The 20,465-nt window shown below is 43.6% G+C and overlaps 1 protein-coding gene across 1 annotated transcript in view; it reads left to right on the top strand.

The window, feature by feature from the left end:
• Nucleotides 1-20,385, top strand: part of boc (BOC cell adhesion associated, oncogene regulated) — a 113,962-nt gene extending 93,577 nt beyond the window's left edge. Inside the window, exons 4-17 of the mRNA XM_045702660.1 lie at nt 373-519; nt 7,526-7,669; nt 9,471-9,764; nt 12,046-12,590; nt 12,830-12,995; nt 13,113-13,181; nt 13,531-13,743; nt 14,012-14,190; nt 14,417-14,639; nt 16,064-16,246; nt 16,634-16,845; nt 16,978-17,066; nt 18,879-19,030; nt 19,164-20,385. Of these exons, the coding sequence (XP_045558616.1) occupies nt 373-519; nt 7,526-7,669; nt 9,471-9,764; nt 12,046-12,590; nt 12,830-12,995; nt 13,113-13,181; nt 13,531-13,743; nt 14,012-14,190; nt 14,417-14,639; nt 16,064-16,246; nt 16,634-16,845; nt 16,978-17,066; nt 18,879-19,030; nt 19,164-19,297 (2,750 nt within the window). The 3' untranslated portion in view covers nt 19,298-20,385. The remainder of the gene's footprint in view (nt 1-372; nt 520-7,525; nt 7,670-9,470; nt 9,765-12,045; nt 12,591-12,829; nt 12,996-13,112; nt 13,182-13,530; nt 13,744-14,011; nt 14,191-14,416; nt 14,640-16,063; nt 16,247-16,633; nt 16,846-16,977; nt 17,067-18,878; nt 19,031-19,163) is intronic.
• Nucleotides 20,386-20,465: the final 80 nt, after the last annotated feature.

Raw genomic sequence — 20,465 nt, 5'->3', positions numbered from 1 at the left:
AAACGGTCTAGAATGGTAAACGGTCTAGAATGGTAAACGGTCAAGAATGGTAAAGCCTCATTTAGCAGCCAGACTGGTCCTTCTGTTTTAGAATATTGCCTTGAATTGGAATGTCAATTTTTACTAGTTCACAACTTTCCATTGTATAGTTGTTGTGTTGTCATACTGTTCCAGATTGATGGACTAGACTATAGAGCCTAGACGGGCTGGTTGGGTTGAGGAAGCACATGCGTCTATAGGAGAGCTTGTGTTTTGCTGTGGTGCTCTGACATGGCTAGAGCTGCTCCATGGGGGGACTGTTTGGGTACATGTTTATATGTATCTGCATGTATTGATGTCTGTCCCGACCTCCTCTCTCTCTCTGTACCTCAGAGCTGCGAGACTTTGAGCAAGACAACCAGCAGGACATTGAGGTGGATGAGGGGAACACGGCTGTGATCCAGTGTCACCTCCCTGAGAGCCAGCCCAAGGCCCAGGTCCGCTACAGTGTCAAACAGGAGTGGCTGGAGACCTCCAAAGGTATGGATCTATCGTTCTGTTACAGGCCTATTATCTCTACCTCTCAATTAGCACTCTATCCCTCTCTCTCTATATATATCCCTCTCTCTATATCTCTCTCTATCCCTGTCTCTCTCTATATATATATATCCCTCTCTCTCTCTCAAAGGTATGGATCTATCGTTCTGTTACAGGCCTATTATCTCTACCTCTCAATTAGCACTCTATCCCTCTCTCTCTCTCTCTCTCTCTCTCTCTCTATATATATATATATATATATATATATATATATATATATATATATATATATATCCCTCTCTCTCTCTCAAAGGTATGGATCTATCGTTCTGTTACAGGCCTATTATCTCTACCTCTCAATTAGCACTCTATCCCTGTCTCTCTATATATATATCCCTCTCTCTCTCAAAGGTATGGATCTATCGTTCTGTTACAGGCCTATTATCTCTACCTCTCAATTAGCACTCTATCCCTGTCTCTCTATATATATCCCTCTCTCTATATCTCTCTCTATCCCTGTCTCTCTCTATATATATATATCCCTCTCTCTCTCTCAAAGGTATGGATCTATCGTTCTGTTACAGGCCTATTATCTCTACCTCTCAATTAGCACTCTATCCCTCTCTCTCTCTATATATATATATATCACTCTCTCTATATCCCTCTCTCTATATCCCTCTCTCTATATATATATATCCCTCTCTCTATATCCCTCTCTCTCTCTATATATATATATATCCTTCTCTCTATATCCCTCTCTCTATATATATATATATCCCTGTCTCTCTATATATATATCCCTCTCTCTATATATATATCCCTCTCTCTATATCCCTCTCTCTCTATATATATATCCCTCTCTCTATATCCCTCTCTCTATATCCCTCTCTCTCTATCCCTCTCTCTCTCTATATATATATCCCTCTCTCTCTATCCCTCTCTATCCCTCTCTCTCTCTATCTATCCCTCTCTCTCTCAAAGGTATGGATCTATCGTTCTGTTACAGGCCTATTATCTCTACCTCTCAATTAGCACTCTATCCCTGTCTCTCTCTATATATATATCCCTCTCTCTCTCAAAGGTATGGATCTATCGTTCTGTTACAGGCCTATTATCTCTACCTCTCAATTAGCACTCTATCCCTGTCTCTCTATATATATATCCCTCTCTCTATATCTCTCTCTATCCCTGTCTCTCTCTCTATATATCCCTCTCTCTCTATCCCTGTCTCTCTCTATATCCCTCTCTCTATATCCCTCTCTCTCTATCCCTCTCTCTATATCCCTCTCTCTCTATATATATATATATATCCCTCTCTCTATATCCCTCTCTCTATATCCCTCTCTCTCTCTATATATATATATCCCTCTCTCTCTATCCCTCTCTCTCTCTATATATATATCCCTCTCTCTATATCCCTCTCTCTCTATCCCTCTCTCTATATCCCTCTCTCTATATCCCTCTCTCTCTATCCCTCTCTCTCTATCCCTCTCTCTCTATATATATATATCCCTCTCTCTATATCCCTCTCTCTCTATCCCTCTCTATCCCTCTCTCTCTATCTATCCCTCTCTCTCTCTCAAAGGTATGGATCTATCGTTCTGTTACAGGCCTAGTATCTCTACCTCTCAATTAGCACTCTATCCCTGTCTCTCTCTCTATATATATATATATATCCCTCTCTCTCTCTCAAAGGTATGGATCTATCGTTCTGTTACAGGCCTATTATCTCTACCTCTCAATTAGCACTCTATCCCTGTCTCTCTATATATATCCCTCTCTCTATATCTCTCTCTATCCCTGTCTCTCTCTATATATATATATCCCTCTCTCTCTATCCCTGTCTCTCTCTATATCCCTCTCTCTATATCCCTCTCTCTCTATCCCTCTCTCTATATCCCTCTCTCTGTATCCCTCTCTCTCTATATATATATATATCCCTCTCTCTCTCTCAAAGGTATGGATCTATCGTTCTGTTACAGGCCTATTATCTCTACCTCTCAATTAGCACTCTATCCCTGTCTCTCTCTATATATATATATATATCCCTCTCTCTCTCAAAGGCATGGATCTATCGTTCTGTTACAGGCCTATTATCTCTACCTCTCAATTAGCACTCTATCCCTGTCTCTCTCTCTATATATATATATATCCCTCTCTCTCTCAAAGGCATGGATCTATCGTTCTGTTACAGGCCTATTATCTCTACCTCTCAATTAGCACTCTATCCCTGTCTCTCTATATATATCCCTCTCTCTATATCTCTCTCTATCCCTGTCTCTCTCTATATATATATATCCCTCTCTCTCTCTCAAAGGTATGGATCTATCGTTCTGTTACAGGCCTATTATCTCTACCTCTCAATTAGCACTCTATCCCTGTCTCTCTCTATATATCCCTCTCTCTATATCTCTCTCTATCCCTGTCTCTCTATATATATATATCACTCTCTCTATATCCCTCTCTCTATATCCCTCTCTCTATATATATATATCCCTCTCTCTATATCCCTCTCTCTCTCTCTATATATATATATCCTTCTCTCTATATCCCTCTCTCTCTATATATATATCCCTGTCTCTCTATATATATATCCCTCTCTCTATATATATATCCCTCTCTCTATATCCCTCTCTCTCTATATATATATCCCTCTCTCTATATCCCTCTCTCTATATCCCTCTCTCTCTATCCCTCTCTCTCTCTATATATATATCCCTCTCTCTATATCCCTCTCTCTCTATCCCTCTCTATCCCTCTCTCTCTCTATCTATCCCTCTCTCTCTCAAAGGTATGGATCTATCGTTCTGTTACAGGCCTATTATCTCTACCTCTCAATTAGCACTCTATCCCTCTCTCTCTCTATATATATATATATATATCACTCTCTCTATATCCCTCTCTCTATATCCCTCTCTCTATATATATATATATCCCTCTCTCTATATCCCTCTCTCTCTCTATATATATATATATCCTTCTCTCTATATCCCTCTCTCTATATATATATATATCCCTGTCTCTCTATATATATATCCCTCTCTCTATATATATATCCCTCTCTCTATATCCCTCTCTCTCTATATATATATCCCTCTCTCTATATCCCTCTCTCTATATCCCTCTCTCTCTATCCCTCTCTCTCTCTATATATATATCCCTCTCTCTCTATCCCTCTCTCTCTCTATCTATCCCTCTCTCTCTCAAAGGTATGGATCTATCGTTCTGTTACAGGCCTATTATCTCTACCTCTCAATTAGCACTCTATCCCTGTCTCTCTCTATATATATATCCCTCTCTCTCTCAAAGGTATGGATCTATCGTTCTGTTACAGGCCTATTATCTCTACCTCTCAATTAGCACTCTATCCCTGTCTCTCTATATATATCCCTCTCTCTATATCTCTCTCTATCCCTGTCTCTCTCTCTATATATATATCCCTCTCTCTCTATCCCTGTCTCTCTCTATATCCCTCTCTCTATATCCCTCTCTCTCTATCCCTCTCTCTATATCCCTCTCTCTCTATATATATATATATATCCCTCTCTCTATATCCCTCTCTCTATATCCCTCTCTCTCTCTCTATATATATATCCCTCTCTCTCTATCCCTCTCTCTCTCTATATATATATCCCTCTCTCTATATCCCTCTCTCTCTATCCCTCTCTCTATATCCCTCTCTCTATATCCCTCTCTCTCTATCCCTCTCTCTCTATCCCTCTCTCTATATATATATATATATCCCTCTCTCTATATCCCTCTCTCTCTATCCCTCTCTATCCCTCTCTCTCTATCTATCCCTCTCTCTCTCTCAAAGGTATGGATCTATCGTTCTGTTACAGGCCTAGTATCTCTACCTCTCAATTAGCACTCTATCCCTGTCTCTCTCTCTATATATATATATATATCCCTCTCTCTCTCTCAAAGGTATGGATCTATCGTTCTGTTACAGGCCTATTATCTCTACCTCTCAATTAGCACTCTATCCCTGTCTCTCTCTCTATATATATATATATATCCCTCTCTCTCTCTCAAAGGTATGGATCTATCGTTCTGTTACAGGCCTATTATCTCTACCTCTCAATTAGCACTCTATCCCTGTCTCTCTATATATATCCCTCTCTCTATATCTCTCTCTATCCCTGTCTCTCTCTATATATATATATCCCTCTCTCTCTATCCCTGTCTCTCTCTATATCCCTCTCTCTATATCCCTCTCTCTCTATCCCTCTCTCTATATCCCTCTCTCTCTCTCTATATATATATATCCCTCTCTCTATATCCCTCTCTCTATATCCCTCTCTCTCTCTATATATATATATCCCTCTCTCTCTATCCCTCTCTCTCTATATATATATATCCCTCTCTCTATATCCCTCTCTCTCTATCCCTCTCTCTATATCCCTCTCTCTCTATCCCTCTCTCTCTATCCCTCTCTCTCTATCCCTCTCTCTCTATATATATATATCCCTCTCTCTATATCCCTCTCTCTCTATCCCTCTCTATCCCTCTCTCTCTCTATCTATCCCTCTCTCTCTCTCAAAGGTATGGATCTATCGTTCTGTTACAGGCCTATTATCTCTACCTCTCAATTAGCACTCTATCCCTGTCTCTCTATATATATATCCCTCTCTCTCTCAAAGGTATGGATCTATCGTTCTGTTACAGGCCTATTATCTCTACCTCTCAATTAGCACTCTATCCCTGTCTCTCTATATATATCCCTCTCTCTATATCTCTCTCTATCCCTGTCTCTCTCTATATATATATATCCCTCTCTCTCTATCCCTGTCTCTCTCTATATCCCTCTCTCTATATCCCTCTCTCTCTATCCCTCTCTCTATATCCCTCTCTCTCTCTATATATACATATATCCCTCTCTCTATATCCCTCTCTCTATATCCCTCTCTCTCTATATATATATATCCCTCTCTCTCTATCCCTCTCTCTCTATATATATATATCCCTCTCTCTATATCCCTCTCTCTATCCCTCTCTCTATATCCCTCTCTCTATATCCCTCTCTCTCTATCCCTCTCTCTCTATCCCTCTCTCTCTATATATATATATCCCTCTCTCTATATCCCTCTCTCTCTATCCCTCTCTATCCCCCTCTCTCTCTATCTATCCCTCTCTCTCTCTCAAAGGTATGGATCTTTCGTTCTGTTACATGCCTATTATCTCTACCTCTCAATTAGCACTCTATCCCTGTCTCTCTCTCTCTATATATATATATATATATATATATATCCCTCTCTCTCTCTCAAAGGTATGGATCTATCGTTCTGTTACAGGCCTATTATCTCTACCTCTCAATTAGCACTCTGTCCCTGTCTCTCTATATATATATCCATCTCTCTCTCTCAAAGGTATGGATCTATCGTTCTGTTACAGGCCTATTATCTCTACCTCTCAATTAGCACTCTATCCCTGTCTCTCTCTATATATATATATATCACTCTCTCTATATCCCTCTCTACCTATCCCTGTCTCTCTCTATATATATATATCACTCTCTCTATATCCCTCTCTCTCTATATATATATCCCTCTCTCTCTCTCTATATATATATCCCTCTCTCTATATCCCTCTCTCTCTCTATATATATATATATCCCTCTCTCTATATCCCTCTCTCTATATCCCTCTCTCTCTATATATATCCCTCTCTCTATATCCCTCTCTCTCTATATATATATCCCTCTCTCTATATCCCTCTCTCTCTATCCCTCTCTCTATATCCCTCTCTCTCTATCCCTCTCTCTATATCCCTCTCTCTATATCCCTCTCTCTCTATCCCTCTCTCTCTCTATATATATATCCCTCTCTCTATATCCCTCTCTCTCTATCCCTCTCTCTCTCTATATATATATCCCTCTCTCTATATCCCTCTCTCTCTATCCCTCTCTATCCCTCTCTCTCTCTCTCTCTCTATCTATCCCTCTCTATCCCTCTCTCTCTCTCTCTCTCTCTCTCTCTCTCTCTAACCCTCTCTATCCCTCTCTCTTTCTCTCTATCCCTCTCTCTCTCTCTCTCTCTCTCTCTCTCTCTCTCTCTAACCCTCTCTATCCCTCTCTCTTTCTCTCTCTATCCTTCTCTCTCTCTCTTTCTCTCTCTCTATCCCTCCCTCTCTATCCCTCTCTCTCTCTCTCTCTCTCTCTCTCTCTCTCTCTCTCTCTCTCTCTCTCTCTCTCTCTCTCTATCCTTCCCTCTCTCTTTCTCTCTATCCTTCTCCCTCTCTCTTTCTCTCTCTCTCTATCCCTCTCTCTCTCTCTCTCTATCCTTCTCTCTCTCTCTTTCTCTCTCCTCTTACTCTCTCTGATATTGTCATTAGTACTTTCTCTCTCTCTAACCGTCTCTGTCATTCTTCATCTTTCGCTCCCCCCTCTTTCTCGCTCTGTCCTTCTCATTAGTAATTTCTCTCTCTCTCCCTCTCTCACTCTTTTACTATCTCTTTCCCTGGATTACTGGAATGCTGTATCTATCCTGCTATCTGGCCCATCATAAAACTGCAGATAAAGCAGCTCTATCTGGGGAATGTTGAAACATGGGAATACTCTTGTTTGTTTTGTAACCATTTATTTTTGAGCTCTTTGAGAAAAAATCCCTACTCCTCTGTGGCTGGTATATAGATGTCTGGGAGCTGTAGGCAGGGCTGGAGGTAGGGCTGTGTGGCTTATCAGAGAGCGGGAAATGACAGCACATTGAGGACAGTTCACTGGCTGGCTCTCAGTAAAACTCCAGGGCCCCTCCATGTGGCAGGTGCTGACAGTGCACTCTGCTGTTGAAAGAGACTGTCGTAGGCCTAATGCTAAAGCTAGCTCAGATTACTCAACTTACTATCTTTCCTAAAAAACTGATCTGGGACTTTAAAACTATTTTATATATATGTCCATGCCCAAGGATAACAACCACAGAATTGTCTCTCGGATCAGTTCTAATGACCAGTACCAATACCCAGCCAGCCCAGCCTCGATGATTAAAGCCACCCCCTGTCTGTCTGTGAACAGGGAACTACCTGATCATGCCATCAGGGAACCTGCAGATAGCCAACGCCACTCTGGACGACGAGGGGCCCTACAAGTGTGCTGCTTACAACCCTGTCACACAGGAAGTCAAGACCTCCACCTCCACTGACCGCCTGCGCATACGCCGTGAGTGAGCACATCATAACCAAACACTGACCAAACACTGACCAAACACTGACCAAACACGACCAAACACTGACTAAACACTGACTAAACACTGACCAAACACGACTAAACACTGACCAAACACTTACCAAACACTGACCAAACACGACTAAACACGACCAAACACTGACCAAACACTGACCAAACACTGACCAAACACTGACCAAACACTGACCAAACACTGACTAAACACTGACCAAACACGACTAAACACTGACCAAACACTTACCAAACACTGACCAAACACGACTAAACACGACCAAACACTGACCAAACACTGACCAAACACTGACCAAACACTGACCAAACACTGACTAAACACTGACTAAACACTGACCAAACACTGACCAAACACTGACCAAACACGACTAAACACTGACCAAACACGACTAAACACGACTAAACACTGACTAAACACTGACCAAACACTGACCAAACACTGACCAAACACTGACCAAACACGACTAAACACTGACCAAACACGACTAAACACTGACCAAACACGACTAAACACGACTAAACACTGACTAAACACTGACCAAACACTGACCAAACACTGACCAAACACTGACCAAACACGACTAAACACTGACCAAACACTGACCAAACACTGACCAAACACTGACCAAACACTGACCAAACACTGACCAAACACTGACCAAACTCGACTAAACACTGACCAAACACTGACCAAACACGACTAAACACTGACCAAACACTGACCAAACACTGACCAAACACGACTAAACACTGACCAAACACTGACCAAACACGACTAAACACTGACCAAACACTGACCAAACACGACTAAACACTGACCATGAACGTGATAGCGTCAAAGATACAGCATACACACTTACCTCTGTAAATGTCTAATTGACAAAGTCATTTCGATCATTTAACTCTTGGCCTACAATTTCCACGCCCTGCTGAAATCTAATTAACATAACAATTTAAAAAATCCCCATCAAAATCTGTCTGTTTAAGAGATATCAGTGTTTTTACCTAGGCTGCGTCTCAATCTGCCGATATGTGGTGAAAGGTGGCAGGGCTAGATCGGTGTTTGTCAGACCATGAGACATCCTGGAAATCGGTCTTCTCACGTCTGTAGCTTCATAATGTTTTGGCCTACAAAGTATTGTGACCACTTTATTAAAAGATGGGACTTTCATGAACATGATGGCGTTTTCAGTTTTGCTCTAGGATGCCCACACGCCTCATATTTGTCTGAAGGTCCCCGGTACCAGTTAAAAAAATTATGGAAGTACACAGTACCAGTCAAAAGTTTGGACACCCCACCTCATTCAAGGGTTTTTCTGTATTTTCACTATTTTCTACATTGTACAATAATAGTGAAGATATCAAAACTATGAAATAACACAAATGGAATCCTGTAGTAACCAAAAAAGTGTTAAACAAATCAAAATATATTTTAGATTCTTCAATGTAGCCACCCTTTGCCTTGATGACAGCTTTGCACACTCTTGCCATTCTCTCAACCAGCTTCATTAGGTAGTCACCTGGAATGCATTTCAATTAACAGGTGTGCCTTGTTAAAAGTTAATTTGTGGAATTTCTTTCCTTTTTAATGCATTGGAGCCAATCAGTTGTGATGTGACAAGGTTTCTAAGTAATGTGATTTGTAACTTTCAAATACCTCTTAATAAGATTATAACAAGGCCAGTGAGATGCTTCACTGAAAAACAACCCATTGCATAAACACAGTTCCTCTCCCTCTCTCCCTCCTTCCATCTCTCTCTAGGTTCGACGTCGGAGGCGGCCCGTATCATCTACCCCCCAGTGTCTCGCACCATCATGGTCACTAAGGGACAGCGTCTGGTCCTGGAGTGTGTGGCCAGCGGCATCCCGACCCCGCAGGTCACATGGGCCAAGGACGGTCAGGACCTGCGTTTCCATAATAACACGCGCTTCCTGCTCAGCAACCTGCTGATCGATGCGGCGGGCGAGGGCGACTCAGGGACGTACATGTGTCACGCTGACAACGGCATCGGATCAGAGAGCGCCGCTACTGTGCTGTACGACGTGCAGGTGTTCGGTGAGTAGTGCCAACCTGTGTGTGTAAATATATATATATATATATATATCCCCAAACCTTGGTCCTCACTTATGGGTTGAGTAGGATAATACTAGGATGGGTTCAGTAGGATGATATGGGTTCAGTAGGATGATACTAGGATGGGTTCAGTAGGATGATACTAGGATGGGTCCAGTAGGATGATATGGGTTCAGTAGGATGATATGGGTTCAGTAGGATGATACTAGGATGGGTTCAGTAGGATGATATGGGTTCAGTAGGATGATATGGGTCCAGTAGGATGATACTAGAATGGGTCCAGTAGGATGATACTAGGATGGGTTCAGTAGAATGATATGGGTTCAGTAGGATGATACTAGGATGGGTTCAGTAGGATGATATGGGTTCAGTAGGATGATATGGGTTCAGTAGGATGATATGGGTCCAGTAGGATGATACTAGGATGGGTCCAGTAGGATGATATGGGTTCAGTAGGATGATATGGGTTCAGTAGGATGATACTAGGATGGGTTCAGTAGGATTATATGGGTTCAGTAGAATGATATGGGTTCAGTAGGATGATACTAGGACGGGTTCAGTAGGATGATATGGGTTCAGTAGAATGATATGGGTTCAGTAGGATTATATGGGTTCAGTAGGATGATATGGGTTCAGTAGAATGATATGGGTTCAGTAGGATGATATGGGTTCAGTAGGATGATACTAGGATGGGTTCAGTAGGATGATACGGGTTCAGTAGGATGATACTAGGATGGGTTCAGTAGGATGATATGGGTTCAGTAGAATGATACTAGGATGGGTTCAGTAGGATGATACTAGAATGGGTTCAGTAGGATGATACGATGGGTTCAGTAGGATGATATGGGTTCAGTAGGATGATACTAGGATGGTTCAGTAGGATGATATGGGTTCAGTAGAATGATATGGGTTCAGTAGGATGATATGGGTTCAGTAGGATGATACTAGGATGGGTTCAGTAGAATGATGTGGGTTCAGTAGGATGATACTAGGATGGGTTCAGTAGAATGATATGGGTTCAGTAGGATGATACTAGGATGGGTTCAGTAGAATGATATGGGTTCAGTAGGATGATACTAGAATGGGTTCAGTAGAATGATGTGGGTTCAGTAGGATGATATGGGTTCAGTAGGATTATACTAGGATGGGTTCAGTAGGATGATATGGGTTCAGTAGGATGATATGGGTTCAGTAGGATGATATGGGTTCAGTAGGATGATACTAGGATGGGTTCAGTAGGATGATATGGGTTCAGTAGGATGATACTAGGATGGGTTCAGTAGGATGATATGGGTTCAGTAGGATGATACTAGGATGAGGTGTTATGTATTTTTCTGTTCCTCTAAAACAGTGGTTTTCTACCCTCTCCTCGGGGACCGACTGACATTTCACCATGTTGGAACTGAACTAGCTCACCTGGTTCACCTAGTCAAGGGCTTGATGATTAGTTGATAAGTTGAATCAGGTGTGCTAACACTCCTGTATGATGGGTACACATATTAAGAGTTCTGAAAGGATTTGAAACTTATGGAGTTGCTCCATTTTAGGGGATTTTCGTGAGGAGAGTTTTGTCTGCGTCATGGACTTGATGACTAGACTGACTCACGTTTGGTGGAGCGAGAGAAGTGTGTGTGTGTGTGTGTGTGTGTGTGTGTGTGTGTGTGTGTGTGTGTGTGTGTGTGTGTGTGTGTGTGTGTGTGTGTGTGTGTGTGTGTGTGTGTGTGTGTGTGTGTGTGTGTGTGTGTGTGTGTGTGTGTGTGTGTGTGTGTGTGTGTGTGTGTGTATGAGCTTGGCAGAGCCCTGTTGGTATATATATAATATATAGAGGGTTATTTTAGAGTGTGTGTGGAGGACTTGATTGAGCAGGACTGGATTATGGATGAGTGTTTTTCCAGTGAGTTGTGGGGCCTCCTCTCAGCAGCCCCTAATTAAAGTGTGTGCTGCTGTAACGTTAATGAGCTCTGGCTCGTCACGACCAGCCAACCATCAACTGACTGGCCTGTCTCTGCACGGCACAGCCACACACACACACACACACACACACACACACACACACACACACACACACACACACACACACACACACACACATACACATGAACACACATGCTGGCAAGCACACCGATACAGACATACTTAATCAAGCTCACTCCCACACAACCAACCATTACTCAAGCTTATATGCTAGACATTACCTTACAGTGTACTCTCTCACTGACACACAGAGACTAACTCTCTCTCCCTCTCCGTTCTCTCTCTGCAGAGCCTGCCCAGGTGACCATGGAGCTCCAGCAGCAGGAGGTGTCGTGGGGGGAGAGTGTGCGCTTCAGCTGCCTGGCCAGGGGTAAACCCACCCCCTCTGTGGTTTGGCTCCACAACGCCCTCCCCCTGGCCTCGTCACCACGCCACCGCCTGTCTGCCCGCGTGCTGCGTGTCATCAACGTGGGCCCGCAGGACGACGGCTTGTACCAGTGCATGGCTGAGAACGGCGTGGGCAGCTCGCAGGCCGCCGCCAGACTGGTCACCTTACCAACCGGTGTTCCGTCACGGTCAGGGAAGCTGCCCTCCATCCTGCGTCCGCTGAGCCCAGACAAGGTGCTGCGGGAGCAGGTCCCAGTGAAGCCTGGGGCCACGGGTAGCGTGCTGACCCTGGACTGCTCTGAGCTGACTGGGCAGATCTCTGTGGCAGAGGCCCCTGTCATCCTCAGCCAGCCCAGGACCGTCAAGGCCGACTTCTATGATCTGACCTGGAAACCTCGCCACGATGGAGGCTCTGCTGTGGTGGAGTACATCGTCAAGTACAGAAAGGTAAAGGCCAGTTAACTCCTGGACACACACGATGTTACACTCATTCAATGTAGATTGGTATTTGTCTACAACTACAGATATGACTCATTCTCACATCATCCTCACACACTGACTGATGCTTCCTCTCTCTCTCTCTCTCTCTCTCTCTCTCTCTCACTCTCTCACTCACACACTCACTCTCTCACTCTCTCACTCACACACTGACTGATGCTTTCTCACTCACACTCACACACACACAGATAGAGGACCCTCCAGGTGAGTGGACCAGCAGCAGTATCTCTGGGTTTCTCCACAAGCTGACCCTGGCCAAGCTCCAGCCAGCCAGTCTGTACGAGGTGGAGATGTCTGCTAAGAACTGTGCTGGCCTGGGACAACCGGCCATGATGACTTTCAGGACAGGCAAAGGTACATCCATTCATCTATCTATTCATTTATTCATACAATCATCACAATGATTATCATATATCCCACTACCGTATTTGTGTCTTTTTGCAAACACTCTTGTTTTTTCCGTGCCAACAGGTCGTAGGGGTCCAGGAGGTCAGAACGAACTCCCTAAAACTCCCCCAATACCATCACCTCGCCTCTCTCGTAAGTCCCCTGCCCCTCACCTACTGTCACTCTAACTAACCAGTGTGGTTGTTACATAGGTGACACACAGTTAGATCTCTAACATTCTGACAGAGCCCTTATCATACTGTTTGACTAGCTGTTAACCCCCCACTTTTCTACTCTGTACTAACACGTGACCTGTCTTGATCTCTCTTTCACTTTTAACACTCAAGGATGAGCTCACAGTAAGTCTTTGTAAGTTTGTTACTGTACCTGCTCGTGTCTTCCTGTTTGGGCTTTTGTGTTTCTGAGAGTGTCTGTCCTTGTGTGCCTTAATATGGAACAATATTAGATTAGATGTCCGTTTAACTTTATCACTTTTCCACAGCTCCCGAGGCCCCTGATAAGCCCACCATCTCCATGGCGACCGAGACATCAGCGTACGTGACATGGATCCCCCGCGGTAACCGTGGTTTCCCCATCCAGTCGTTCAGGGTGGAGTTTAAGAAGCTGAAGGGGAAGGGAGGAGGGGAGTGGGAGGAGGCCGTCACTAACATCCCCCCCCAGCGACTGTCTGTGGAGATCACTGGCCTGGAGAAAGGTGAGCTTCATCATCACCACCATCATCATCGTCGTTCCCATCATAATGTTATTCCTCATTATGACAAATGGCGTCATCATCATTAGCATGACTCTCATTATCATGGACATTACACTATCAGTCATCATCATAATCCTAGCTATTTTAATAATGACTGTAATCAACATGATGGCCAGATGGTAACCATTAGTGTGAATGGAGAAACAGAGAGGCAGTGTAACTGGTGTTTAGTTAGTTTAACCTGCATGGGCTTTCCGTTTCCCTGTAGGCATGTCCTATAAGTTCCGTGTGTTGGCGGTAAATGTGATTGGCGCCAGCCCCCCCAGTGCCCCCTCTAAGGCCTACACGGTGGTGGGTGGCGGCAGGCCCAACGAACGCCCTGTAGACGGACCCTACATCACTTATAATGAAGCTATCAACGAGACCACCATCATCCTCAAATGGACGGTGAGTGGAACTGGTGTGTGTGTGTGTGTGTGTGTGTGTGTGTGTGTGTGTGTGTGTGTGTGTGTGTGTGTGTGTGTGTGTGTGTGTGTGTGTGTGTGTGTGTGTGTGTGTGTGTGTGTGTGTGTGTGTGTGTGTGTGTGTGTGTTATCGTCATATAAGTATGGCCATAACTCTTGTTTCTGTTGTTATGCTAACATTAAACCGTTCATAATCTTTCTCTCCACAGTACACTGCCGTCAACAACACCCCTGTCTACGGTTTCTACATCTTCTACCGGCCGACAGACAGTGACAACGACAGTGACTATAAGAAGGACGTGGTGGAGGGTGATCGCTACTGGCACTCTATCACTGACCTGCAGCCTGAGACGGCCTACGACATCAAGATGCAGAGCTTCAACGAGGGGGGAGAGAGCGAGTTTGGTAACGTGGTTATCTTAGAAACTAAAGGTGAGCAGATCTCTGTCATCTTGGTGACACACGCTTACATTTCTATTAACATTTAGTCATTTAGCAGAGAGACTTACATGTCTATTAACATTTAGTCATTTAGCAGAGGCTTACATGTCTATTAACATTTAGTCATTTAGCAGAGGCTTACATGTCTATTAACATTTAGTCATTTAGCAGAGGCTTACATGTCTATTAACATTTAGTCATTTAGCAGAGGCTTACATGTCTATTAACATTTAGTCATTTAGCAGAGGCTTACATGTCTATTAACATTTAGTCATTTAGCAGAGGCTTACATGTCTATTAACATTTAGTCATTTAGCAGAGGCTTACATTTCTATTAACATTTAGTCATTTAGCAGAGGCTTACATGTCTATTAACATTTAGTCATTTAGCAGAGGCTTACATTTCTATTAACATTTAGTCATTTAGCAGAGAGACTTACATTTCTATTAACATTTAGTCATTTAGCAGAGAGACTTACATTTCTATTAACATTTAGTCATTTAGCAGAGAGACTTACATTTCTATTAACATTTAGTCATTTAGCAGAGAGACTTACATTTCTATTAACATTTAGTCATTTAGCAGAGAGACTTACATTTCTATTAACATTTAGTCATTTAGCAGAGAGACTTACTTTTCTATTAACATTTAGTCATTTAGCAGAGAGACTTACATTTATATTAACATTTAGTCATTTAGCAGAGAGACTTACATTTATATTAACATTTAGTCATTTAGCAGAGAGACTTACATTTCTATTAACATTTAGTCATTTAGCAGAGAGACTTACATTTCTATTAACATTTAGTCATTTAGCAGAGAGACTTACATTTATATTAACATTTAGTCATTTAGCAGAGAGACTTACATTTATATTAACATTTAGTCATTTAGCAGAGAGACTTACATTTATATTAACATTTAGTCATTTAGCAGAGAGACTTACATTTATATTAAGACAGCCAGGTGGGACAACATCACAGGCATGTGTCAAGTTTTATAGATGTCTTATTTTGGGGGGGGGTCGAGGTGTGGACGAGGAACACTATAGCATGCTTGTTAAAAAACACCATACGTGGCTAGGTTGGTCCAGCAGTCCAAGCCTCCAGAACACACATACTGCTGCAGCCAGAGGAGGCTGGTGGGAGGAGCTGTAGGAGGACGGGCTCATTGTAATGGCTGGAATGACATAAATGGAACCGTATCAAACATATGGAAACCACATGTTTGACTCCGTTCCAGCCATTACAATGAGCCCGTCCTCCTGCAGCTCCTTCCACCAGCCTCCTCTAACTTCTCTCTTGCTATCCTATCCAATAAACAACAAAAGTATAATTCTTCATATAATTAATTTGATAGCCTGACTGTAATACATGTTGTTATATCAGGTAAACAAACCCCTCTCTCCCCCCAGCTCGTCTGAACCAGCGGCCCTCTCCATCGGAGGCGTCGTCCCAGAGACCAGAGCACCCCGGGGGGCCTGTGCCCCGCCCCAGCGATCTCCCCTACCTCATAGTGGGTGTGGTCCTGGGGGCCCTCGTCTTCATCATTGTAGCCTTCATCCCCTTCTGCCTGTGGAGATCCTGGGCCAAACAGAGTTAGTAGTGATGATGGTGATGGGAGGGCAGTGGTAGTAGTTGTTGGATTAATTACGACTTTGGGCTGGATTCAATCCGTATTGCGGAAGATCAGCGTCAAAATGTAAAGATCATTTCCGATTGAGCCGACATATGCAGCGTTAACTGTGAATGCGGTCTCCACGACCACTGGAACATCACCTTTAGTTGTCAATTGAGCTATAAAGCGGCTCTTCAGCGCTACAGATTGAATAGAGCCCTCAGTTGTCCATCTGAATTGACCAATCCACAATTTTGAATTGACTAGTAATTCACAATTCCCTCAATTCTTCCCTCATATCCACATTCTTGTCGTGTGTCAGTCTTGTCCATATCTAACAACAGTGATTGTGTTTTCTCCCCTCCAGAGCAAACATCAGACCTGTGTTTCCCAGCCGTGGTGCACCCTGTCTCCTCATGCCAGTATACCATGGTGCCTCTGCAGGGCCTGGCTCTGGTTGGCCACTGCCCGCTGGACCCCCATTTGCCCCCACCACACGCAATCTACCCCCCTAACAGAGAGTGTACGCCCAATGGGAAACACCATTACCCCACACACCGTCTGCCAGGACAACGCCAGGTGAGTTCCATCAACGTTGGGAGGTTATCAAGGTCGTGTCTTGTGGATCTCTGTTGGAGCGTATTAGCACCTTATTCATTTGTTTTTCATGTGTAACAGAAGTCTAACAGATGTCTCTTGTTCCTATTGCAGGAGGATGTGGAGTATGATATGGAGTGTGGCACACTGCTAGGACAGACCATGTCAAACGGACACGTGCCAGTCTACCACTACTCTAACAGGTAGGTACAGCACTGTTCTTACATATCCTCAATTTGTCAGTCATCCAGACAGTTTTTCAGTCCATCTGTTTATTTTAATTGTATTTATTTTACCTTTATTTAACTAGGCAAATCAGTTTAGAACAAATTCTTATTTACAATGACGGCCTACCAAAAGTCAAAAGGCCTCCTGCTGGGTTTACATGTGTATATACACTGCTCAAAAAAATAAAGGGAACACTTAAACAACACAATGTAACTCCAAGTCAATCACACTTCTGTGAAATCAAACTGTCCACTTAGGAAGCAACACTGATTGACAATAAATTTCACATGCTGTTGTGCAAATGGAATAGACAACAGGTGGAAATTATAGGCAATTAGCAAGACACCCCCAATAAAGGAGTGGTTCTGCAGGTGGTGACCACAGACCACTTCTCAGTTCCTATGATTCCTGGCTGATGTTTTGGTCACTTTTGAATGCTGGCGGTGCTTTCACTCTAGTGGTAGCATGAGACGGAGTCTACAACCCACACAAGTGGCTCAGGTAGTGCAGCTCATCCAGGATGGCACATCAATGCGAGCTGTGGCAAGAAGGTTTGCTGTGTCTGTCAGCGTAGTGTCCAGAGCATGGAGGCGCTACCAGGAGACAGGCCAGTACATCAGGAGACGTGGAGGAGGCCGTAGGAGGGCAACAACCCAGCAGCAGGACCGCTACCTCCGCCTTTGTGCAAGGAGGAGCAGGAGGAGCACTGCCAGAGCCCTGCAAAATGACCTCCAGCAGGCCACAAATGTGCATGTGTCTGCTCAAACGGTCAGAAACAGACTCCATGAGGGTGGTATGAGGGCCCGACGTCCACAGGTGGGGTTTGTGCTTACAGCCCAACACCGTGCAGGACATTTGGCATTTGCCAGAGAACACCAAGATTGGCAAATTCGCCACTGGCGCCCTGTTCTCTTCACAGATGAAAGCAGGTTCACACTGAGCACATGTGACAGACGTGACAGAGTCTGGAGACGCCGTGGAGAACGTTCTGCTGCCTGCAACATCCTCCAGCATGACCGGTTTGGCGGTGGGTCAGTCATGGTGTGGGGTGGCATTTCTTTGGAGGGCCGCACAGCCCTCCATGTGCTCGCCAGAGGTAGCCTGACTGCCATTAGGTACCGAGATGAGATCCTCAGACCCCTTGTGAGACCATTTGCTGGTGCGGTTGGCCCTGGGTTCCTCCTAATGCAAGACAATGCTAGACCTCATGTGGCTGGAGTGTGTCAGCAGTTCCTGCAAGAGGAAGGCATTGATGCTATGGACTGGCCCGCTCGTTCACCAGACCTGAATCCAATTGAGCACATCTGGGACATCATGTCTCGCTCCATCCACCAACGCCACGTTGCACCACAGACTGTCCAGGAGTTGGCGGATGCTTTAGTCCAGGTCTGGGAGGAGATCCCTCAGGAGACCATCCGCCACCTCATCAGGAGCATGCCCAGGCGTTGTAGGGAGGTCATACAGGCACGTGGAGGCCACACACACTACTGAGCCTCATTTTGACTTGTTTTAAGGAAATTACATCAAAGTTGGATCAGCCTGTAGTGTGGTTTTCCACTTAAATTTTGAGTGTGACTCCAAATCCAGACCTCCATGGGTTGATAAAGGGATCACTAAAATAACACATCCTACATCTGAATTAATGAAATAATCTTACTAAATACTTTTTTCTTTACATAGTTGAATGTGCTGACAACAAAATCACACAAAAATAATCAATGGAAATCCAATTTATTTTTTTGAGCAGTGTATAATCATTCTCACCCAAACATCTCTCTCCCTCTCAGTGAACCTGGAGACGGAGGGGACTGCTGTCTGCCCGATGACTCCACCCTCCAGCTCCTCAACACCTCTGAACAGCCAATCAGCACTCAGGACCTGACGGGCAATGCCCATTTTTACAATGGGGACATCATACGGGAGAATGACATCAATCTAGGTACGTGTCTGTTCTCACACTACTTTAACGGTAGGAAAACTTATGCATTCACCTCACTTTAGCTATGAATGTGTGTATGCCCACTGCAGATGTCAAATAACCATGTATTTTCTTCACCTCTCTGTCTGTGTAGACCTTCTACCCTGCTCTCCCTCTCCTCTGTTATCACTGGAGGAGAAGTCCACATCAACAGCTACAACGCCAGAATCCCAAGATGCACTTCCACTCCAGAGCGAAACGGAGACGTCAGACTCAACAGATGCTTGAAAAACACTCAGAAAAACATCAAACAAAAAAGTCTTTATTTTTGTATCACAGATATTTATATATTTATGCTTTTGTACATAAACATTGTTTTGTTATGCTGTATATAAGGATATGTTCATATTGAAAAATACATTTTTCTGTGATGTTGTAACCCTGCTCTGTGATGGTATATTCATGTCTGCATACCTTGAGGAAGGAGGGGGAGTATCTGAGATGTGATTCCAATCCTGGTGCTGATTTAAGTCAGGCAGCGCATTCTGTTGAAGGTTTCATCTGACTGGCATGCCACTGTTTCTCTGACTAGGCACCAGCAGCACATCTACCAGTCTGCTGTAAGTCATTCCCTGTAGAACTCCTATGTTCCCCTTGTTTCCAACTCAAACAGACATCTGGTTATTATACGATCCTGATAGTCGCATGTCAGAAAAACAAAAAAAGACCAATGGACAGGGTTCTGCTGGTCAGTAGAGGAACAGAGAGCAAGCTTTTTGAGGGGCACTACCTCAATATGTTCCACTGAAAATGCATTTTATACACCCCCCTCATGTATCAATCGGTTTTGACCCTGTGTTGTAAATACTCCCTGTTCTGTTCAGTGTTGTCATAATGGTACAAGTGTCCGCCGTTTCATATAGAAATAACAGAAATATGAATTTTTCATCAAAAGTATTAAATGTATGCAACTTAAAATCATTCTGCCTTCAGTAGTTTAGAGTACAAAGAGATATATTGTATAGTTATTTATTTTTAGGAGCCTGATTTTTGTTTTTAATCACTGAATGGGAAAGATTCTGGAAGTTTTGTTACCTAGCCACACACAAGCCGATTTAAATTTAGAATTAAATGACAGTCTGTTTCTGCTGGTCACTACTCCAAATGACTGTGCCTTGTGAGGGGGATCTTTGACAGGTGCGTCAGTATTATCCTTCCCTCACACATTGGTGCATCAGTATTAGCCTTCCCTGTGAGGCATCGGAGATCAAAATGAAGGAGTTCCTGAATCTGTAATCCATCTTTGTGAGTAGCTGTTGTCATGGTTACACAGGCTGGAGCACTATTGCATGTAAATAAAGCTTGTAATGAAATCACCTTTGTTTTCGCGTTTAATTTTTAACCCTGTTAAATGTTTGCGTTTGTAGGGAATTGAAATAAAGCAGGTGTAATCGCA

This window comes from Salmo salar, chromosome ssa19, assembly GCF_905237065.1.
Source record: "Salmo salar chromosome ssa19, Ssal_v3.1, whole genome shotgun sequence".
NCBI lineage: Eukaryota > Metazoa > Chordata > Actinopteri > Salmoniformes > Salmonidae > Salmo > Salmo salar.
The sequence above is the reverse complement of the archived record's forward strand: the minus strand, read 5'-3'. Positions and strand labels throughout refer to the sequence as shown.